Genomic DNA, 21,537 nt, shown 5'->3' on the forward strand with positions numbered 1-21,537 from the left:
ACTCTCAAATAACAGGAATTGCCTTAATTATTCAATGGCATCATTATATAACACGCTCCAGATTCGACAGTAAATTCTTGCCCTATAACATATATCTCTAAAATATTAGCTCTTTTCAAACAAAAAATTGTAGAAAGTATTGGGGGGTTCAAGTTTTGACATTTTAAGTGACACTCATTTTCATTGAGTGAGTTTTAAAGCACTTTTCATGTATTTTTCAATTGCAAGCAATTTTTTTTCAAAAAAAAAAAAAAATTTAACTCTTCTTTTTTTAAACTTCAATTTTTACACAATTAGACTAATTTTTCTTCTTTATTATTTTCATTCAAAAAAAAATTGACCCATTGGTTCAAAAATACAAAATAATAAATTTTTTTTTAAAGGGGTTTTCAATGTCAAAAAAAATTATTAAATTATTAAATAAAATTAATTTTTGACCCAATTGGTTAAACCTTTTTCTTTTCTTTTTTTCTCTTCATTTGAAACGCTGAGATTTTTAAATAATATTTTTAAAAAATAAGTTTGCGAGAAAATGTAAAGATATACCAATCTTTTTACACTACTGTTTTTTACATTTGGTCGAAAAAACATTGTTGTCACATTTTCATTTTGTCATATATTTTATAGGAAAAAATCTCATCGATCGATTTTTTTCAAAATTTTTTTACAAAAACTGCTCTAAATTTGACGAATTTTGAGCCTAGTCCGATAATGGGAAAACGATGGGAACTATTTTTTTCGAATTTTCAAATTTTACGTTTTTAATTATCTGTATGGAAATCAAACAATAATCATTTTCTCTCATTCAAACCCAACGATTATTGTTAGTTTTATAAAATAAAATAGTTTAGAAAATAAATAATAAAGTAATATTTTAATTATTTATCTAAAATTTTGTTTTATTTGTAGAAGTTATTAAGCAATTTAAAATGAATGATTTTCAAAATAATACCAGATAACTCGATAATTAATAAATATGAATGAAATCTTTAATCACAAATTACGAATTAAAAAATAAATTTGCAGACTAGGAAGATCAAAACCTGAAAAAAACGATAGATTCCTGTTTTAAGTTTAGCTGAAGTTTGAATAAAAAAAAATTTGCATTTTCACCGCTGAAATTCTACTTGACTGAACTTTCATTTACTCAAATTTTCATTTAACCGAATCATATTAAATTAATAGAATTTTCATGAAATTTTCATTTGACCGAAATTGAAAATATCCTGATAAATACCCGACGTAAATATATTTAAGGGCGAATTTTAGTTATATAACGAAACCATAATTATGAAGAAAATTGTGATTGGGCTATTTTAAAATTCGCATTTAAATATGCTCATAAGGACGATGTTCACTCGATTCGGACATTTATGTAATGTTAAATAAAAATTCGATAATGTGATGATTATAATGTCAAAAAAAAGTTGGATCAAATGGATTTTCAGTGAATTGTAAATTTTTTATTTTGTTTAAACAACTTTGTTAATTAACAAAAAGTGAGAAAAATGCTAAAAGAATTTATTTGAAACATCTCGTTTCTCTTAATTGTATTCAACAAACCAAATTTGTTTATCTTTAATGGTTTAAAAGATATGTCCATATAAATAAACAATTTTGAGCAAATTCATTCTTGTATCTGTAAATAAACAATTGTTTTTACTTATTTCCTAGAACTTTATACTGATAAACATAATGCTACTAATTTCATTTAAATTGGCGAGTGTGCGCTCCGAAAAGTGTGGTAAATTTCTCATTGTGTATTTTTGTTTGGGAGGAGGAGAACCAACAGGTGTCAGTGTGCTCAACGTGCAGCTGAAGAATGTTTGTGAGTACGGCCCTGTTGACAGGTAGATTTCAACTATACATACCTGTAACTATTCACCAATGTTCACCAAATGCATAGCAAGTTTGCAATAGTGCACAAGCTGTTTGCTATTATATCTCGAGAAGTGCGGGTCAGTGAGATCACGCACGTCGAACGCAGTCGAACGCGCGTCAGCCTTTTTTTTGTAGTCTAAAAATGGCGTTTCTCGAATAAACTACAGTAGTGAAACACAACTTCAAAATTATTTATTTGTCTCACTGAAAAACATTTCGGCAGGTAAACAATGTCCAAATATATCTATTATGTAAATACAAACATTAGGATTATATATTCGTGATTGATCATTCTAGAAATAAAATGTATATTTAATAATACAATTTTTCATATTATCAACAATGCCAAAAAAGTGTTGATTTTCGCATAAAAAAATATAAATTCAAAATTGAGGTTATGTGAGTGTAAGTTTTAAAACTGTGTCAAAGTTCTATAATGTGTTTATAATTTGTACCTACTTTATTCGTAAATGTACAAAAATCGATGTTCGATTATTATTCAACACTTGTATAATAATGAAATTTTTTTTGGTTGAATTATGTGGAATTTATAGAAAAAGTAAGTGTGTTGTCATTGGAAGAATTTATTTTTTAGTTGGTGGTTATTTTCGTGAATGTGTCGTATGACAGAAAAGTGAATAAATAAACATGTTGTGTTGACATATTTATCGTACCTACACACGTGTGTAATTCTTAGGTATCTAAAATCATGAACGTATAGTTTTGGATAACTTTTACTGTCAAATGATTCTTTGAAGTTTTTCGAGTTTTTTATTGTAAAACTTGTTTCAATTTACGTAAGTATTCTGTATGTCTCAAAATTTTTTGTGTTTTCGCAAAATATTTCTTCATATCTATAACACAAAATCGATGTATAAATAATTTAAAAATCATTAAAGTACTATTGGGTAAACGGGAATGCGGATACACTTTACGTAGGTACATTGTGCACTTAATTTCAAATTTAATATTTAATGCATTTGTCAAAAATGGAAATGCCAAATTTTTAAATATACTATCAATGTTTAATTAATCAGAATAAAAGTACGAAAGGTTTTTTTATTTTAGCAATTAATTTCTCAAGAAGAAATCTGTTAAAATAACATTGATAAAATAGTTGAAAAAAGAAATTACCAGAATTAATTAGATACTTCTAGATTTTTCATTTAATAATTTATTTTAGTTTTTTAAATATTTTTTTTATACGAACTGTAGAACAAATTTATGATTTATATAGTTTCTGTTGCGTTGCCTTTTATGTATTTTTTAAAATTTATTATTTTTCACCTTATGCAGTATACGTGTGCATTAAAATAAATTTGTGTTGTATTTAAATATTAACTTCTGAAAATACCCCTAGTAATTAAAATTAATTTTGAGAGCAAAAAATTCCATTCAACATCTAAGTGCTTTTGTTATTTTCGTTATTTTATAATATTAAATTAGTAATTTAATAATAGCGGAACTTTGTAAGAGGTAAATAAAATTTATAAATCTGATGGCCAGTCAGGATTTTGAGGTCATGGCTACGTCTTCAAATATAGGTTTCCAAGCTTGTCGAAGGTTATTGCAATTCATTATAAAACAAAATCTTTCTGCAGTTATTTCAAACTTGCCATTATAAGCGGCAATTTATTGTAAAAACACATAAAATATTCTTGTTTCAAAGATGAGCAATTTCAACATAATATATTATGTACATGATTTCAAGTTTTCCTTTACATTAAATTAATTTCTATGAAGTAGAATGAAATTAAATTAAGTTTCTTCAAAATTGTAGGAAATTGGTATTTTGGTAATTTAAATAAATCGTTTTAGCATTTATTTATATAGTTTTTTTAAAAGATATTGTAATATTAAGTGTTTAAAATTTTCTAATCAATATTTATAGACATTTATTGGCAGAGGTCAGGAATATCAGGGAATTCAGAGAGAGGACAGATTTTTATTGAAAATATTATTTTATAGTTTATAGCTTGCTATTTATTTAAAAAAATTCAATTTAATTGAAATATTTTTATGATGAAATACATGATTTCTAGGTTCTAATTAAAACAAATTCAATGATATAGAAAAAATCAATAAACATGTCAAATGAAAATTCAATGAACAGCAAATTCGATGAAATCAAAATTCTGTTAAATGCCCATTTTTAAATTTGGTCAAATAAAAGTTTAATTCAAAAGAACATTTCGTTAAATAACAATTCTATTAAATTTACTTATTGTACATAAAAATTCACTTAATGAAAAATTCTATTAAGTAATAAAAATGAAATTTCGATTACATAATCAATAAATACACGTATACTATAAATTAAAGTAATTGAATAAAAATAATTTTCTTTTTTAAATTTAGGTGAGCAATATAAAAATATTTTTTTTCTCGGGATCATAAAAAAGGAAATTTTGTCTATGAGCGATTACACGTGAAATTTACATTATGACATTTTGGGTAATTTAGACCAATATAGATCTAATTTCAATGACATCTAACTCTAAAAGTATTGAATTTAGAAAATTTTGCCAAGAGAAAAAAAGTTGCAGATTTTCACGATACTGAAGTACGCAACGTTTATGGTCAACGATTACAAATCAATTTTTATTTAACACGGAAAATTATAAAATTGTTTACCTGAAAAAATATTTTTTATCAGTTTTCGAATTATGCTAACGAAATTTTTAAAAAAATTTTTATTTCAAAAATAACGATTTTTTCAACTTTGGACCCGATTTTTTTAATATATTTTTTTATTTTTACATAGAAATACTCAGAATATTTTGCTAAAAGTTTTAGAGTAGGCCTGATGATCCTTTTTGTTTAAATAATTTGTTAAAAAATTGTTTTTTCTTTTTTCTTAATTTTTTGAAATAAAAAGTTTTTTGTCCACCAGGATCTTTCATTTTATTCATAGAAAAGCAAATTAAAATGTATTTTATTTTGAAAAATAAAAAAGAAAAACAAAATTTTTTAAACAATTTATTTAAACAAAAAGGATTATCAGGCCTACTCTAAAACTTTTTGCAAAGTACTCTTAGTATTTACAGGTATGTAACAATAAAAAAAGGTAAAAAAATCGGGTCCAAAGTTAAAAAAGAATTAATTTGTTTATAAAAAATCGTTATTAGGGTTCCGTAAACCCTTATGAAAAGACTCTTGCGTCCGTCCCAGCTTTGTGTCCCCCCCCCCTTAACTTCTACATTTTTGTATATGAAGAACTGCAATTTAGTACACATACGTATTTTCACGTGTAGATTACAGGAAAAATATAGCGAGACAGATTGGATTTGATGGTTACGAGCTAGAAAGAAAAGAATTTGTTTTTTTCAAAAAAATTGCAAAAAATGACCCTGTCCTCCCCCTTAACTTCCACATATTGCTATATGAAAAACTGCAATTTAGTACACATACATACATACATACATACGTCGGCAGGCAGTCACGGTTGAGCTTAGGAGAAGTTCGACTGGGATTTGCGAATATGACATACTTCATGAGTAGAAATTTGTCAGCAGTCACGGTTGAGCTCACGATAAGTTCGACTGGGCCTTGCGGAAATGCGATAATTAGTGAGTAAATATTTAGCCATGTTATTTATTGAGACACGTGATCATACGAAACAATATTTTTGGCAAAAAATTGTAACACAAATTTCACATTGAGTGAAAGTATCAAAAATAAAAATTATACAAAGTAGATATTTAAATGTACTTCTTTATTTATTTATATGTATAAAAAAGAGTTTATTATTGTTGGCGTACGGAACCCTTGAATTAGTGCGAGTGTAACTGGCACTTGTCCGATTTTTTATATGAAAATTCAAAAAAAAAATTTCGTTAGCATATTTCAAAAGTCGATGAAAATCTGAAATTTTTTTTTACTCTTGAAAAAATTTTTTAAAAATTCATAACTCAAAAATTTGGGCACATATAAAAAAATTAAAAAATACGTATACGACTTTTTTCTGCAAAGAACGAAAAAAAAATATTTATCCAAATTTCAAATGTCATTGGTAAATTTCACGTGCGGAATCGCCCCTATATAGAAATCAGGGAAAAAGAATTAAATGATATTGTGGTAACCCAATTAATATTTATTGAATGATGTTTATAGGTTTAGAGAATTTTATATTTCAATTAATGAATTATAAATGAATTAATATATTATTTAAAATTCCAGGGCATTGTTTTTTATTGTTTTCTTTTCTATCGAGAAAGAAACTTTATTTTCACGGTAACTATATAGAAAAGCACGAGAGATCGGAAATGAGCCAAGTCCTACACATTCTTTATAAGGACTTGGCTTCTTTCTACCCATTGTGATTGAATCATTATCATGATTCATAGACGTGATTGTTTTTTATTATTGTACAAAATATAAAAAGTGATTATTTTCATTTTTCATTTAAAAAAGAAAACATTTCTTCATTTAAAACCCAATTTTTATTGAAATGAAATAAATTTTAAAATTTTTATTTATAAATACATTTTTTAAATTAGAGTTTATTTAAAATGTTCTACTGTTTCGAATGATAATAAGATTAATAATATATTATTAGTTTTTTGACACGCGCTTGGTGCATGATAAAAAGTTTTCATAACTTGTTGATTCATTTTTAGAGACAGGAAACAATCTTGTCAATATAATTATAAATAATTATTAACATTAAGTTTAACTGTCCCTTTGACTGTTCGTGTTGAAAATAATTGGCCTAATTACGTATGTAGGGTATTCAGCGGTCAGGGAAAATTCAGAAAACTTTTTAAAAATTGTACAAAAGTGTCGGAAAATTTTATTTTTGACATTTGATAAAGATTAAAACTTCTTTAAATTGATGATATACTTTCTTTAAAACATTTTTTAATTATAAATCACTACACTGTTAGAAATTGAACTCTAACTTTACACTAAAAAGATTGAAATAATATATTTTCAATCTCAAAAAGTGTAAATGTTTACATGTCATTGGTTGGACAAAATACTTTAAGCCAATGAAATAAAAACATTCGCACTTTTCGAGATTGAAACTATATAAATTCAATCTTTCTAGTGTAAAGTTGAAGCTCGATTTTTAACAGTGTATTTGATTTAAACTTAAAAAAATGCAAGTTAAACTAACTTTTGATTTGACTGCCTATTCCATTCCTGCTTAATTCCTTTAATGTCAAAAAATATTGCAATACAATAAAGTTAACATGTGTCAATCGAAAAATACGTCAGTCTTAACGTGCAAAATTTACAAGGGAAGACGATGATCACAAAATCCTTTTTGAAAAAATACAATTTTTCGTTTAAAACTATTTCTATTTTAAAAAATCACCAATTAATTTTTTTATGACTAACTAGGAATTTTATGTATGAACTGTTCGATTAGTATTTACAAAAATACTCTCCTTAAAAGAAAAGTCGATATTTAACGGTTAGATTTATCTTATATTTGATTTTATAATAAAATATGAATGTATTGTCTTTTATATCTGGTAATTTTTGCAGTGTCTTTGAAAAATGAAAAAAATGCAGACGGAACAACTTCGGCCAGAGCAACTGGTTGGTTTAGTGGCTCGATCAGCGGAAGGAACAGCAGCAAAGGGAATGCCCATCAAAGGCAACGAGGACCTTTGGGTTGAGATTCAGGCTAACACTTTTAGAAACTGGGTGAATGAGCATTTAAAACAAGCAGGTGATGCTGGAGGTGGACCCGTCTTAGATCTTGCTGAAGATTTCCGAGATGGTACCCGATTATGTGCTCTAGTTGAAGTTCTCAATAAAAAACGTCTCCCTCGTTGGAATCCTAGGCCTGCCAATCAACATCACCACTTGGAAAATGTTTCCACTGCACTACAAGCCGTCGAAACTGATGGTGTTAAACTCGTTAATATCGGTAATACATTTACGTATATTTAACATCAAATTTAATGCCCAAAGATGAGACAAGTGCGAATTTGTCGAATTCGCTTATTATTAGTAGCTTCTTACTCAAAGGGTACGCTGAAAATTTGACATCGCATTTATATTCGATGTCAATTTTTCAAAATTTTATGTGATGTATGAAATTTTAAAAATTTCTTAGATTATTCTTATGAAACTTGGTATCTTGGTATCCAAAAACCTCTAAATATATAAAGTTTTATGAAAATACAAGAATTCTTTAAAAATTCTTCCGTTATTTAAAATCTTGAAAAACTGACATCGAATTTTTAATCAGCAATTCTAAAAACCCTCAAAAGTTATAATTATTATGAAAATCCATCCTTTCTTTTTTGTATTAATGTTAATTTTCTGCTTATGATCTCAGTCTTCTGAACGTATTTTTTAAAATAGTTATTAAAAAAAAATTATTATTTTCTCCATAAACTTTATCTGAAGTTACACAACTATACCATAAATATTATTTTCTTTAAAATGCAATTTTTTTAAAAGAATTTCTTGGATTGAGTTAAAAATTTGTGAATATTCTTTATAATGTGGTTCACAAAATTTTCGCTTAATACTTCTTTTAGAAAAAAATGTACTACCTATTATTTATAACATTTCAAAATCTACTTTATCTGAAAAATGAAAATTGGCAATTTTTTTATTATTCTTAATTTGTCTTCTCTTATTTCTTAATTTGCGAGATAAATGAAATTTCTCCAAGTCACCTTTTTTTATCCAAGCACTGACAATCGGTATTTTTAAACTGAACTATGCTAAAATGATATAAAAAAAGTTTGAATATTTTTTAAAAATAAACATTTGTTTTTTCAAATAAAAGAGTTTACGTGCATAATAATAACAAGGAAACTAAGACTCTAATGCATCATTTTGCAGAGCAACCTGTTTGTAAACATAGAAGAAAATTATTTTAAATGATGTAATTTTTTTATGGGTAAATATTTCCAGTTTTTTTATTTGATTTAAATTGTCCTTTAGTCGTTAGAGAAAAAAGTCTATATGCGTGAGAGACGTAATTACTTGAATAAACGTGACAAGGAGGGTAAATCATCACATTCCACAGTTATAATGAACAATTATTTAAAATTAAACCACCTATTGTCATTTTATATAGTTTGTTGATATCTTGAATCGTTTTCCCAGAAAACCAACCTTTCATTGTGAGTAATTTTTTTACAAAACTTAAAATATTTTATGAAAATCTATTTTAAAGAATATTGTTACAACTTGCAATTATAATTGTAATTTATTCTTGACCAAATAAAAATAATTGTAGAATAATAAAATTACGAATAATATTAATTTTTCAATATGTACATACTTTAAAATATTTTTCCATATTCATAAAAAATCTATAGAAAAATTTATTACTAATAATCACAAATAATAATAATAATAATAATAATAAAATAAAAAATGGAGTAAATTGAAAATAAACGAACTGGGAATTTTATATATTATTTGTGACGAATATATAAAAAGTATTCATACCGACCTTGTTAGTAAAAAGTTCCTTGATTTAGTGTCAATGCCTATTCCTCATGGTTCTTGGTTAAAGTTAATTATATTCTTACTTCGTGTTTACCTTCAATTAACTTCATTATTATTAGGCTGTAAAGATAATTACAATTATGTTCTTATAAAAATTACGAAATATATCTTAACATAATAATTAATGCTCGTTTCATTAAAACTTGGAATATTTTCGTGCTATGTTAATTGGTTAATTCATCACGTAGTGTCCATTTTCACGTCCCTCATGTTTTTTAAGAAATCAGTTCCTAAGACCCTATAAAACAAAAATTAATATTTTTAATAAAATACTTAACAATTTATTTTTGTTTTAACACGAAATCATTGATCTGTAAATAAAAAAAATAATTTTAATTTGAATCTCATTTTTTTGCAGGTATTCTTGCATCTTCTTTATACAAATAAATACTTAGGAAAAACTGAAGTTCAAAACTTTTCTTTCTATTCAAAGGCCAATGATTCCGAGTTTTAAAAAATTTTAATTGATTCTTTGATCTTGATCCTTAATTTTATTGTGAATTTTCATAATGAAAAAAATAATTTTGTACGTTTTTTTGAAAAACAAAATTTAAAAATTAATTACTTTTTGTTAATTACTTAATTTAGTTAATTTAAAAATACAATTCCAAGTACGAAAAATCGTGCTTCTACTTTTCATATCATTTAACGTCACTATATAATGACTCATTCTAAGTAATTATATTGTCATGTGGATTAAAAGAATAAGAAAAACAATTTTTCATGTTGAAATTTTTAAAACTATTTAAAAATTATATATATATATATATATTTTAAATTTCAACTTGATATTAGTTTCTTTTCGAGGAATAGAAATAATCTCTAGTATAATTTTGTTCAAATTTTTATTTTGCTTCCTCATGAAGGAAATATTGTAACCGAAAATTTTCAAATTCGATTTTTTCATATATCTTTATGTTTTTCAACTTCAGGAATCCAATAATTTTGAAAAACCTGACTTTTTTGAATTATTTGTTTAAAAAACTTTATATAACATTAAAATTATCATAAACAACACAGAGAATATTTCAAAATTAAAAAATATTTAAAAACATGACTTTTGGTGTTGTTTAGTTATTAAATTTTCAAACTTTAATCAAGAATATGTCCAATAGTGACAAAGTAGCCCCTTTTCATGCGGATACCTATATCTAGTTAAAATTTGTAATAGATCTGAAAAGTAAATTTTTTTATATTTTGTATGTACATAAATTTTTTTAGACTAGGTGACAACAGAGAGAGTCAAAAAAATTCTTTATGGGGACCCAACTTGGGTACTGTTTGACTGAACGGTTTGTTCCTACAGCAGCTCCTTTACTGCTTCACAGTGTGAATGTAATGGAACAGAATTTTTTACTCCCTTTGCAATTCAATTTGAAAAAGGTAGGACATATTTAGAATTCCGTTGTAAATTAAATTTTAACTCCCATTTGTTTACAATGTATTATGTAGAGTGGACTGACTTGGAGGGTTTGTCGCAATAGGAAATGAAATATGATGCTAGTGAGGATGCAAGTGAGATTTATGGGGATCGTCGTCATTTTTTTATGACTGCAAGTCTTACATCATACTTTGAAAATCGACGTTCGAGGTCGTTGCCTTTCTTGTGTACCTGCGCCCACAGGCTCTGCTGAAAGCCATTATTACACATTTACAGTTACTGTGCCAATTTAATTCTTTCGTGTGTAGGTGATAAAAATCTTTGTCTGTTACTGCTGAAAAAAATATGCTCTTTTTGAAAAAAAAATTGCTATGAATCAGAGCAAGTAAAAATGTTCTTGGCTCGCGAGAGAGTCACTCGAGAGACACCGGAAGTATCTTTCAGAAGAGAAAGGGAGCAATTTTGAGAATTACTTTTTCATTCTTCTTTTTTCAATTGCAAGCAAAGAAATTTACCTCTGGAATGTGATTATTATTTTTCGATAATCTCTTTTTATTATATGTTGACAGTAAACGTTTTATTTATATTTCATTAATGCAATGTTCTATCTTCATATCGCTTTGCAAACGTTGTATTATTTGATAAAGAGATTATCACTTTTTCACAGGCTGTTATTACTGTAAATGTGATTTTAGTCTCGAAACAATAGAAAATTAGGTATATTCAGTTTGTTTAGCTTTTTGTACTTTTTCTAATCTTCCTTGAGAAAATGAAAATTATACATAAACTTATGAGAAAGTTGAGAAAATAAAGTTTCAGTAAAATTCAAAATTATATAAAGATTTTATGATTCTTACATATATATAGTTCTGAGTGTTTGAAATTTACTTTTTACTTTCAGCACTTTCATTCTGGAAATTGAAACAACTTTTCTCTAAATGATCAGATAATATCAGAGTGATATTGACAAACTCTTGGAAATATTAGTTGAAAATTGGAGGTTTTCTTGAAAAGTTATTACACGATACAAAAATTTCTATCCTCAGACAGTTTGTAAATCAATGAGACTATATTAGCATTTTTATGATAGCAAAATCAGCTGATTATTATTACATAAAAATTTTTACATTTAACTGAATTGTTTTTCAACATTTTTAACTCTAGATTCATTGCTTCTGACTTTATGAAACAGAATTACCATCCAAGTATGAGATTTGTACTTGATTAACATTGAAATTAAAAATCTATATATATATATATATATTTGTTCCCATATAATAATGAAATATGAGAATTGGGTCAAGTAATTTTGTAAATAACTTGTCATTTGTTGATTTTCAGGCAATGTGGACATCGTGAATGGTAATTTGAAGTTAATTCTGGGCTTAATATGGTCCCTCATTGTCAGATACCAAATTGGCAAGTCCAAGTTCCCGCCAAGGAAACTGATGCTTGCATGGCTCAAGGTCAGTATTATAACTGCATATAGGGAAACTTATATGACTCGGCTTTTACAAGCACACACGATACGAGTCAGTTCTCATAATAAATATGTAGGCACATTATTTACACGTCTTTATTATTTATGATTAATCCCATAAGAAATTATAAAAACCTATACCCACATCAAGTTACTCATAAAGATCCTCCTTATCTTCTGAAGAAATACGCCTTCTTATAATTTTTAAAACTTTTACCAATTCACACTCGCTCACCTATAGGGTTTTGTCAAATTTTTAAAATTTCTTTCGCCATACTGGATCCACTATTTTGAATTTTGGAATCATAATCAGCGTACTCGATTGTTTAGTTGATAACATCCTTTTTCAGTCACTTACGTATTTTAATTGAAATATAATGTTTTTTAATACCATTTTTTATTTACATTTAAAGCTTCAAAAATGTTGTTCAATCAGTTTTTTAAAAAGGAGTTTTTAAATTTTATATTGGACTGTATTATTTCAAAGTGTCATGCTAATTGAACATAAGTTTTATTTTACAGCTAAATAATTTAATTAGTTAAATATTTCAGACTTTTATATGCCTAATCTACACTGAAAGAAATTTCATAGGAAAAAATAACAAAATGCGTATTACATTTTAATATATTCTTTTAGAATTTAGGGAAAAGTGTACTTTTTATTAAAATTCAATATACTTTATATTAAAGTTCCAACTTAAAATCTTTTTTCAAATATTAATAATTATTGTAGAAAGAACGTAAAAAGATTACCAATATTTGAAAATATTATATTAAATTCTCATAGAGTTGTTGCATTATATGGAATGTAGCGTTCTAATATTTGTAAAACTTTATACGAAAAATTCAGAATGTCGGAAGAAAAGGGAAAAAAAGCGGAAACTGTCGGACGTTTCCGTTAATTCTCGGGAGGAAGAGGAGTGAGACTAGGAACAACACATTCACACTTATGATACAGGTTAATACACATACTAATGAACACGCACGTTCATTTCGCTTATACATAGACATTACACGATCGCAACGAAACCTACACTTACAATTCTATACGCATAACGATAAATTTCGCTGGGGGTCGGCATATATCGTTTTCTTATATACTAACTACTGAATATTTTTACCACTTGCGAGAAAGAAGTTTACTTATAATAACTTAACAATAAAAAATAGTTTACTAGTGCCAATGGTGTAATTTTATAGAGGTTACGCTGGGTTCATTTTTATTATTAATTGTTTATATAGATTTTTCTTTTTTTTCAGATTAAAAATTATGATTGTTATAAAAATTTTTATTGCAAATAAAAATTAAATAATTGTAAAGATGACATCAAAAAATAAAAATTAATAAAAATAATAATAAATTTAATAATTAATAATAAATTTATTATTATTAAATAACTTTAATAAAACATTTTTTATAAATTGAAAATAAATTAGGTACGTTCTGCTGGTTAACAACACTTTCGAAAATCGGATCAAGTCGTAGAAGTTCGAGTAGGACACGAAGCCGCAAACAGACAGAACTTCGGTTAAATTCGTAGTCTCTCGGGAAAATCCGTGACTTTTAATATAAAGTTTTACAAAATGTGAAATAAGTATACGGATATATGTTATTTTTCTTACTATTTTGTGAAATTATTTATTATAATATTTCGTATTCTGTGAATTCATAAAGAAAATACTAATTTTTAAAATAAATATACTAATTCTTATTTCTTAAAATAATAGTTACTCTTAAATTCATTATATATTTTCATAAAAACTGTAGTAGTAATCAGTATAGGTGCACTTTTTCCCTAAATTGTAACATTTATATTAAACTCTAATATGAGTTTAATACTTAGTAGTATGAATTTTCTTTCAGTGTAACCCAGTCAGGGTGGCCACCTAACCGGGAGAAAACCGGGACTGAAATTTTACACCGGGAGATTATTTCAATTTATTTCTTCAAGCCCTCTTAAAAGAAATAAATTTTTCAAAATTTAAGAATCTTAATGATTTTTTATTCTTTAATGCTCATAACTTTCTTATAAATTCATCAATTTTAAGTTTCTTTTTCAAAATGTGTGTTTTTAACTGAACTTTTCAAGCAAAAAATTTATAGAATTAAAATTTATACTAGGTATATTTTTTGTAATTTAAACGTTAAAATCTTGTTTTTAAACTGTTTGTATTCTTCGATTTTTTTTTTTAATTTTTAAAAAAAACTACTTCCTTTTACAAAAATTTTAAGCCTGCTCTGGTCGTGGGAAAATAATTTTTTCAATATTTTCGGAATTTTTTAAAATGTTCGAAATTTTGAATTGAAATATATTTTTTATTTCTAATGCACTTTTTGAAAATTTTGAATTTTTTTACCCAATAAACAAAAAAAACAACAATTTTAGGACTTTTTTTTATGGTTTTCACCATAAAAATAAAATTTTTGGGTATTGTCACCATCATTTTCTTAATCAGCGCGCCAAGTACATAAAAGTACGTAGTGTACAAAAAAAACCGGAGATATTTAAAAAAAACAAAATTTCAAAAATTTAAAAAAATTTCGAAAATATTGAAAAATTGTTTTCCTATGACCAAACCAGGCTTAAAATTTTTGTAAAAGAATATAGTTTTTTAGAAAATTTAAAAAAAATCGAAGGATGCGAACAGTTTTAAAAACAAGATTTTAACTTTTAAATTACAAAAAATAAAGTAAATTTAAATTTTAAAATTTTTTGATGAAATTTTTGCAAAGTTCAGTTAAAAACACATATTTTGAAAAAAAAACTTTTAATATTGATGCATTTGTAAAGAAGTTATGAGAATTTAAAAATAAAAAATCATTTAAATTCTCCAATTTTGAAAAATTCATATTTCGTAAATATGGCTTGATGAAAAAATTTGATAAAAATCATGAAGATCTGTTTGTAGGGTACAAAACGGTAATTTTGAAACGGTCCTTTGAAATCAAAATATATTAATTGTCATAGTGTTTTTGAACCAATTTATATCATTTACAACTGCATATTACATAAAAGTAATGTTTTGCTCACAGTTAAATTGTAACTAAATACCAGGAGAAATCGCTCATTTTTGCAGGGAGACAAAAAGTCTACAAAAAGTGGCCACCCTGCAAGTTAATGGTTTAAAAAAATTATACATAATTAATCATGTATTAATGATTTTAAAAAAGTATTGTGTGCTTATGTTTTAAAGAAGTACTTAATATTTTAAAAAAATACATGTTCATTGAAAGACTGAGTTTATTTTTAAAATTTGAGAATTTATTTGAAAAAATTACTTGTAAAAAAACTGGTTGTGTGTATTTAAAAATTTTATATCTTCAAAGGAATTCAAGAGGTTAATTTAATGAAAGCTGCATTTATTTTTAAATATTTATCACTTTTTAAAAATTAAAATATTATTGTTATTTTAAAAAAAAGTAATTTGGAAAATTTTTTAAGTATGTTTAATAAAATTCTGCTAATTTTTTTTTAAGTTTGAGTGGTTTTGAAATAATATAATTATACTTAACTTTTTTAATTTTAAGTTACTTCTTTTATAAATTTAACACACAAATAAAATAATGCTGTACCATTCGAAAGTGAAGCTTTCGAAAATGTTTAATTGTTAATTTTTTTAGGCCGTTCTGCCAGAATGCAGAGTGAACAACTTTACGACAGATTGGAATTCTGGTGTTTACTTAAGTGCACTCTTGGATTATTGCAAACCTGGCCTGTTTCCTCATTGGCGGCAACTTGACCCTAATGATAGGTTTGTTCATTAATTCATTATATTTTAATGCTATAATTATTTTCTACTGAAACTTTTTTTTCATCTTAAATAGTAAGAAAATTTAGATTAAAGGTTTTATTGATTTATATTTTTTAAATGAAAATTAAAAGCAAATTTTAATTTAAAAAGTTAATAAAAAATATATAATAATTTGTACATTTTTAGAAATGTATTAAACTTTTACAATTTGTAGTGTTTACAACTGTCGGAAGGCGATGGAAATAGCGAAAAAAGAATTTGACATTCCCGTTGTACTTGAGCCAGAATATTTGGCTTCACCATATTTAGATGAATTGTCGGGAATGACATATCTTTCGTATTTTATGAAGGAGGGATCACCAGGTTTTCATGCGACAATACGTTGGGTAAATTCGCAGCTTTCTCACGCTCCAGTGACGAATTTCACAGTAAGTATAACTCATTTCATCGATTTTCTCAACTGTCACACAATAATAATTTGCATTATTAAGACAAAAGACTCATAACTGCGCCCACTGTTGCGCACTTTTCTTTTTCATTGTGTCGCTTTCTTTCACAGACTGATTGGAATGACGGCAGAGCCTTGTGTGGAATTGTTCGAAATTTAGGAGGTCCTGCTCCTTCTTACGACCGAATTGATACCAATCCTGCAGCTTGGGAGCACAATTTACAATTAGGTAAATATATTTTGCAAATTAATTTAATAATTAACTAATTATAAATAAAAAGTTATAAAGCCATAATAATTAAATTATCTGTTTGAAATAGTGAATTACTGGACTATTATCAAATGTGTAAATATTTACTTGAGCGAAATTTTCATTTCAGTCAAATAGTAAACTGTATTGAAGTCGAATAGGGTTTAATTGATTATTGTTTGTTTGAAGCATGTAAATGAGAAAGTTTCTACCTTTGAAATTATTCTGTTTGATTGTAGGTATTGACAGTGGGAAGAAGCTGGGGGTGGAACCCATCTTGAAAGCGAAAGACTTGGCCGATCAGAATGTGGAACATTTGGGAGTAATGGCTTATGCGGCATACTTTCAGTGGGTGAAGCCTCGCCCTCAAGCGAGTGAGCAAATTGCTGTGCACATAGACAGTACATCCGCCAGAGTGCAACAGCCGGTTGGTCGACTTTTATTGCTTAATGATTGCTATTAAAAATTTCTCACACTCTATTAAAAATACTTAATGACCGTAGAAAAATATCTAAATTACATACCTAAATTTACTTCCTATTATGAATACTGAAATTCCAGTTCACATGATTTTAATTAGAGATGAATATGAGAAATATCAACAACCTTTACTTTACCTTCAGTATCGTTTATCTTTTTTTATCTTTCATACAATGTGTGAAAATTTTCACTTCTAGATGTAATTAATGTACAACATTTGTTTAAGAGCAAATTGAAAACTTTAAATTTTCTTCACATTTTCAAATGAAAATATTTTATAGACTTTTTTTTGTTATTATTTTGCAAGAAAAATTATTTTTCATAAGAAAGACTTGTAAGCAATGAGTAAATTTAGAAAAAACTAAATAAATAAAAATTGGTATGAATGCAATTATGAAAATTCAATAAATGAATTAGCCACTTTTTGTTATTTTAGGCTCATTTTAAATTAGAAATGTTAGCAAAAGAAGTTAATCCACGAGAGGTTCGTGCCGAAATTGTAAGTCCCAGTGGAAGATCAGAATGTCGTTTAATTTGGAATGGTACCCATGGAAAGGGAACCTTTATTCCAACCGAAGTTGGAATGCATAAGGTTTGAAGTTTATGAAACTAGATTTTATTTAAGCTTAAATTTTGTATTAATATTTTGTAATTTTTTTCAGTTGATGGTTTATAATGACGGAGAGCTCGTTAATGGATGCCCCTATTATTTCAGAGTGTTACCTCCCTTAACCAAAATCAAATCACCTGGCATGGATCCTTGCGCCATTGGGTCCATTGTCGAGGTTCTAGTCAATAGTTACGGTTAGTAATTTCTCTACTATTTTTTCAATAAAAACTTTCAAATTTTTGATTAATCAAAATCAATTAACTCTTATCTAATGAAAATTAGATTATTTTAAATTTTAATATAATACAATAACAAATTTGTACCTATTGAAATTTAAATAAGTTGAAATTTATATTAAGTGGATTTTGATTGGATTGAATTTTGTGACTGATTAAATTTATAATGAATTGAAATTTTAATGGAATAGATTAAACATATATTGAATTTCCCACCATTAAAATGGAATTTATTGAAATCTATACTAAATGAAATATAAATTGATTGAAATTAAAAGAAATTAAAGTTTGGCTTGATTGAATTTTGATGTTGATTAAAATTCAAATAAATGAATATTTAGATGTAATTTTTTACTTTGAATTTGGACAAATTTAAATTTGATTAAACTGAAATTTCGATAAATTTACTTTGGGTTTGTTTTAAATTATAATAAATTTAAAATAATCTTAATTAAAGTGTTGATGAATGTTTAGAATCAATTGATGACATTTTCACCAATATAAGTTTAGATCAATATAAATAAAAAATTGATTTTAATTTGGATTATGTAATTAAAATTTGGATAAATTAAAGTTTAAATCAATTGAATTTGAGGTAAAAAAAGTTAAGTATAATAAAATGCAATTTAGATCTTTAAAATTATGATGAATTTAATTTAAAGTAAGTTACAGTTATTGTTATTTGTTCTCTAATACCTGACATGTTAGAGTCTTAATTATATATTTTATGCCCGAAATTCATTCAAGAGAAACTAATTTTTTATGATTAAAGTATTTCTCTTGCTAATTACAGATATTCATAAAAAATTAGATTTCCCTTTCAAGAATTAGAAATTGTTTTTTAATTATATTTTTTGGAAGAAAACATGTCATTTTTTAAGAAAAAAAATTAAATTTACGTTTGGAATAGCGAAATGACAAAAAAGTTTTATTTTGCCTAAAAATGTGTGTAAATAAACAATTTTTTTAAAGGGGTCATCCATAAAGCATGTGATACATTTTTCCGAAATTTTAACACCCCCCCCCCCTCTCCCTTGTGATGCTTTTTCCATTTACGATTAACATGTAGTGTGATATTTTGCTGACCCCCCCCTACCCCCTAAAGCATCACATGCTTTATGGATGGCCCCTAAATTAGAAATTTTGTTCTTAAGAAATGACATGTTTTCTTTAAAAAAATATAATTAAAAAACAATTTCTCATTTTTGAAAGGGAAATATAATTTTTTTTATGAATGTCTGTAATTAGCAAGAAAAATACCTTCAGCAGTATGTTCATAAAATAAATAAAGATTTATAATTCTATAATTAACTGATTAGTAATTGGATTTATTCTTCAATCTGTACAAGATGATAAAGGAAGGAAGTTTTCTTTCCTCCTGATTCTAATTATTATTTAATATTTACAATTTTATGGTGATTAATTTATTTCTAAATTTTTTGAATGTTTTTTTTGTTTATACCTATATATTTTTTAATTTCATGTTATTGTTTAGATTTGTGTTTTTTAAATTTGTTTTCTCATTTTTCAATTGTTTTATATAGTGTCTTTTTCAAAAATTCTCTCAAGGATTGAAGTGCTCAGCGCTTTTAGCGGTCTATCAGATCGCTATTCCTTTTTTTGTATTTTTCTATAGTGATTTCAAATAATGTAATGACAACTATCGTATATTATATTTTTATTTTTTATACTGAAAAGACTATTTCTATCATATTTTGTTGCAATCTTTTTATTTTTATTTATGTTACAATATTGAAAAGTTGAAGCTTCTATTGACCGCTAAGGCAGTTTAAAAGTTAAACAAAAAGAGAAAAAATATTTAATTCTAATGAATGATGTGTTTTTAATTGTGATGATGATTTAATGCCTTGTATTGTATTACATTTAGCCTATTGTAAATTTCGGTTATTGTAAAATTAACAAAATTTTTTTTTTGGTTTTTCTCGACTAAGAAAAGTAATTTTTTTTTAAATATATTGTTCTTGGTGGTCATAAAATTAAGTATATGAGTAATGATGAGGAGATTCATGAAATTTGAATATGAATGAAGATAGTTTTTAATTTGAATGTAATTTTTCAGGAACTAGTCATGACGGTATTGACGTAACTGCATGGTCTCCGACGGAAAGACCTCTTCCATGTCCTGTAAAAGAACACGATGGAGTTCATACTGCGACATTTCAACCTGACGAAACTGGAGAATGGAGTATTGCCATAACACATAAAGGAAATCACATTCAAGGTGGACCATTTACTTGCTTTGTATTTGATCCCCATGGTGTTAAGGTACACAGTTTTATTAATCTTAATTGCAATAATAAGACACTGAAGAAATTTGAATTTGTTTTTTTAGATTTTGGATACAGAAGGAGCAATGCCAGGCCAACCGTTTTCCTTTATCGTTGATGCAACAGGAACAGGTGGCTTGGGCGATATAATCATAGACATAGTTCATGACAAGCAATCAATTCCATATCGAATCGAAGACATAGGACATATGCGATCGCGAATATATTTTATGCCACGCGATGCTGGCAAATATCGTGTTTACGTTTATTTCAACGGCTCAGACGTACGAGGATCTCCATTTTCACTTCGCGTTGGAACACTGAAAGGCTCCAGGAGATCGAAAGAATCCACTACTTCGAGTCTAGAGAGGTCAAAAATTTCATCACTCGAAAGAAGAATGAATGGAGTTAATTTGTCCTCCACCGAGAGATCCAGTCCTATTCAAAAAACCTATTCCTCTTCAATGTATAAGTCGTCCAGTCCAACGCACTCGCCTTACAATAAGACTTCCAGCAGTTTTGAGAATTTGAGTAGTTTTCATCATACATCAAGTACCTCGAATAATTCTCGATCTACTCACAATCATTCGTCGAGAATCTTGAGCAGTCCTTCGATAATACGAGAGACGAGAGAGAAGGAAATTTACTCGTCTACATTTAATCGAAGTTCGCCAAATGTCAGCAATTCTTCAATAAGAAACACTCAGAGTCCAAATTTAATTAAGGAATCAAAGGACATTTACTCATCGAGTTCGTTGAGCAGATCTCGTTCTCCAGATCGAAGTCCCATTGGACCGAACAGTCCAACGATCAAAGAGTCCAAGGATATTTATCAATCGAGTTCTTTAAGCAGATCAAGATCTCCCACGAGAAGTCCCATGACTTTTGGTAATCCGCAGAGTCCAGTAAAGAGAAGTTTCAGTCCAAGAACCGGAGAGAAAGAAGTTTTGGGCAGAAGAGGATCTGTGGAAAATGGAGTTGTCGACACTAGCAGTAACGTTAAGGGTCAATAATTTTTCTTTCCTTAAATTAGTATAGGGGAGAGTGGATTGCAATGGATCATTTCAATTTTCTCGAAAATTACTTTAGAAAACTCTACTAGATTTTTCTCTTCAACCAGCATCGGGCACAAGTTATATTCTTATGGAAATTTTTTTTTAATATGAAGAAAACTCAAGCCAAAAAAATGGTGGGGTTTTTGAGTAATTTCAATTTAAAGTTTTTTAGTAAAATGGCCGCCATTTT

The 21,537-nt window shown here is 26.8% G+C and overlaps 1 protein-coding gene across 2 annotated transcripts in view; it reads left to right on the top strand.

The window, feature by feature from the left end:
* Positions 1-1,938: 1,938 nt before the first annotated feature.
* Positions 1,939-21,537, top strand: part of LOC127278607 (filamin-A) — a 60,342-nt gene continuing 40,743 nt past the window's right edge. Inside the window, exons 1-11 of one of the 2 annotated variants that reach the window (XM_051300404.1) lie at positions 1,939-2,104; positions 7,375-7,762; positions 12,089-12,213; positions 15,850-15,980; positions 16,195-16,408; positions 16,540-16,657; positions 16,918-17,105; positions 17,595-17,750; positions 17,821-17,962; positions 20,085-20,290; positions 20,358-21,297. In XM_051300404.1, coding sequence (XP_051156361.1) covers positions 7,387-7,762; positions 12,089-12,213; positions 15,850-15,980; positions 16,195-16,408; positions 16,540-16,657; positions 16,918-17,105; positions 17,595-17,750; positions 17,821-17,962; positions 20,085-20,290; positions 20,358-21,297 — 2,596 coding nt within the window. In that variant the 5' untranslated portion in view covers positions 1,939-2,104; positions 7,375-7,386. Of the gene's footprint in view, positions 2,105-2,661; positions 2,679-7,374; positions 7,763-12,088; positions 12,214-15,849; positions 15,981-16,194; positions 16,409-16,539; positions 16,658-16,917; positions 17,106-17,594; positions 17,751-17,820; positions 17,963-20,084; positions 20,291-20,357; positions 21,298-21,537 lie in introns of those variants that run through there. The other variant, XM_051300405.1, reaches the window with a different exon arrangement.

The sequence above is a fragment of the Leptopilina boulardi genome, unplaced genomic scaffold, assembly GCF_019393585.1.
Source record: "Leptopilina boulardi isolate dan_hultmark-lab unplaced genomic scaffold, ZJU_Lbou_2.1 LbouV2_208, whole genome shotgun sequence".
Classification (NCBI taxonomy): domain Eukaryota; kingdom Metazoa; phylum Arthropoda; class Insecta; order Hymenoptera; family Figitidae; genus Leptopilina; species Leptopilina boulardi.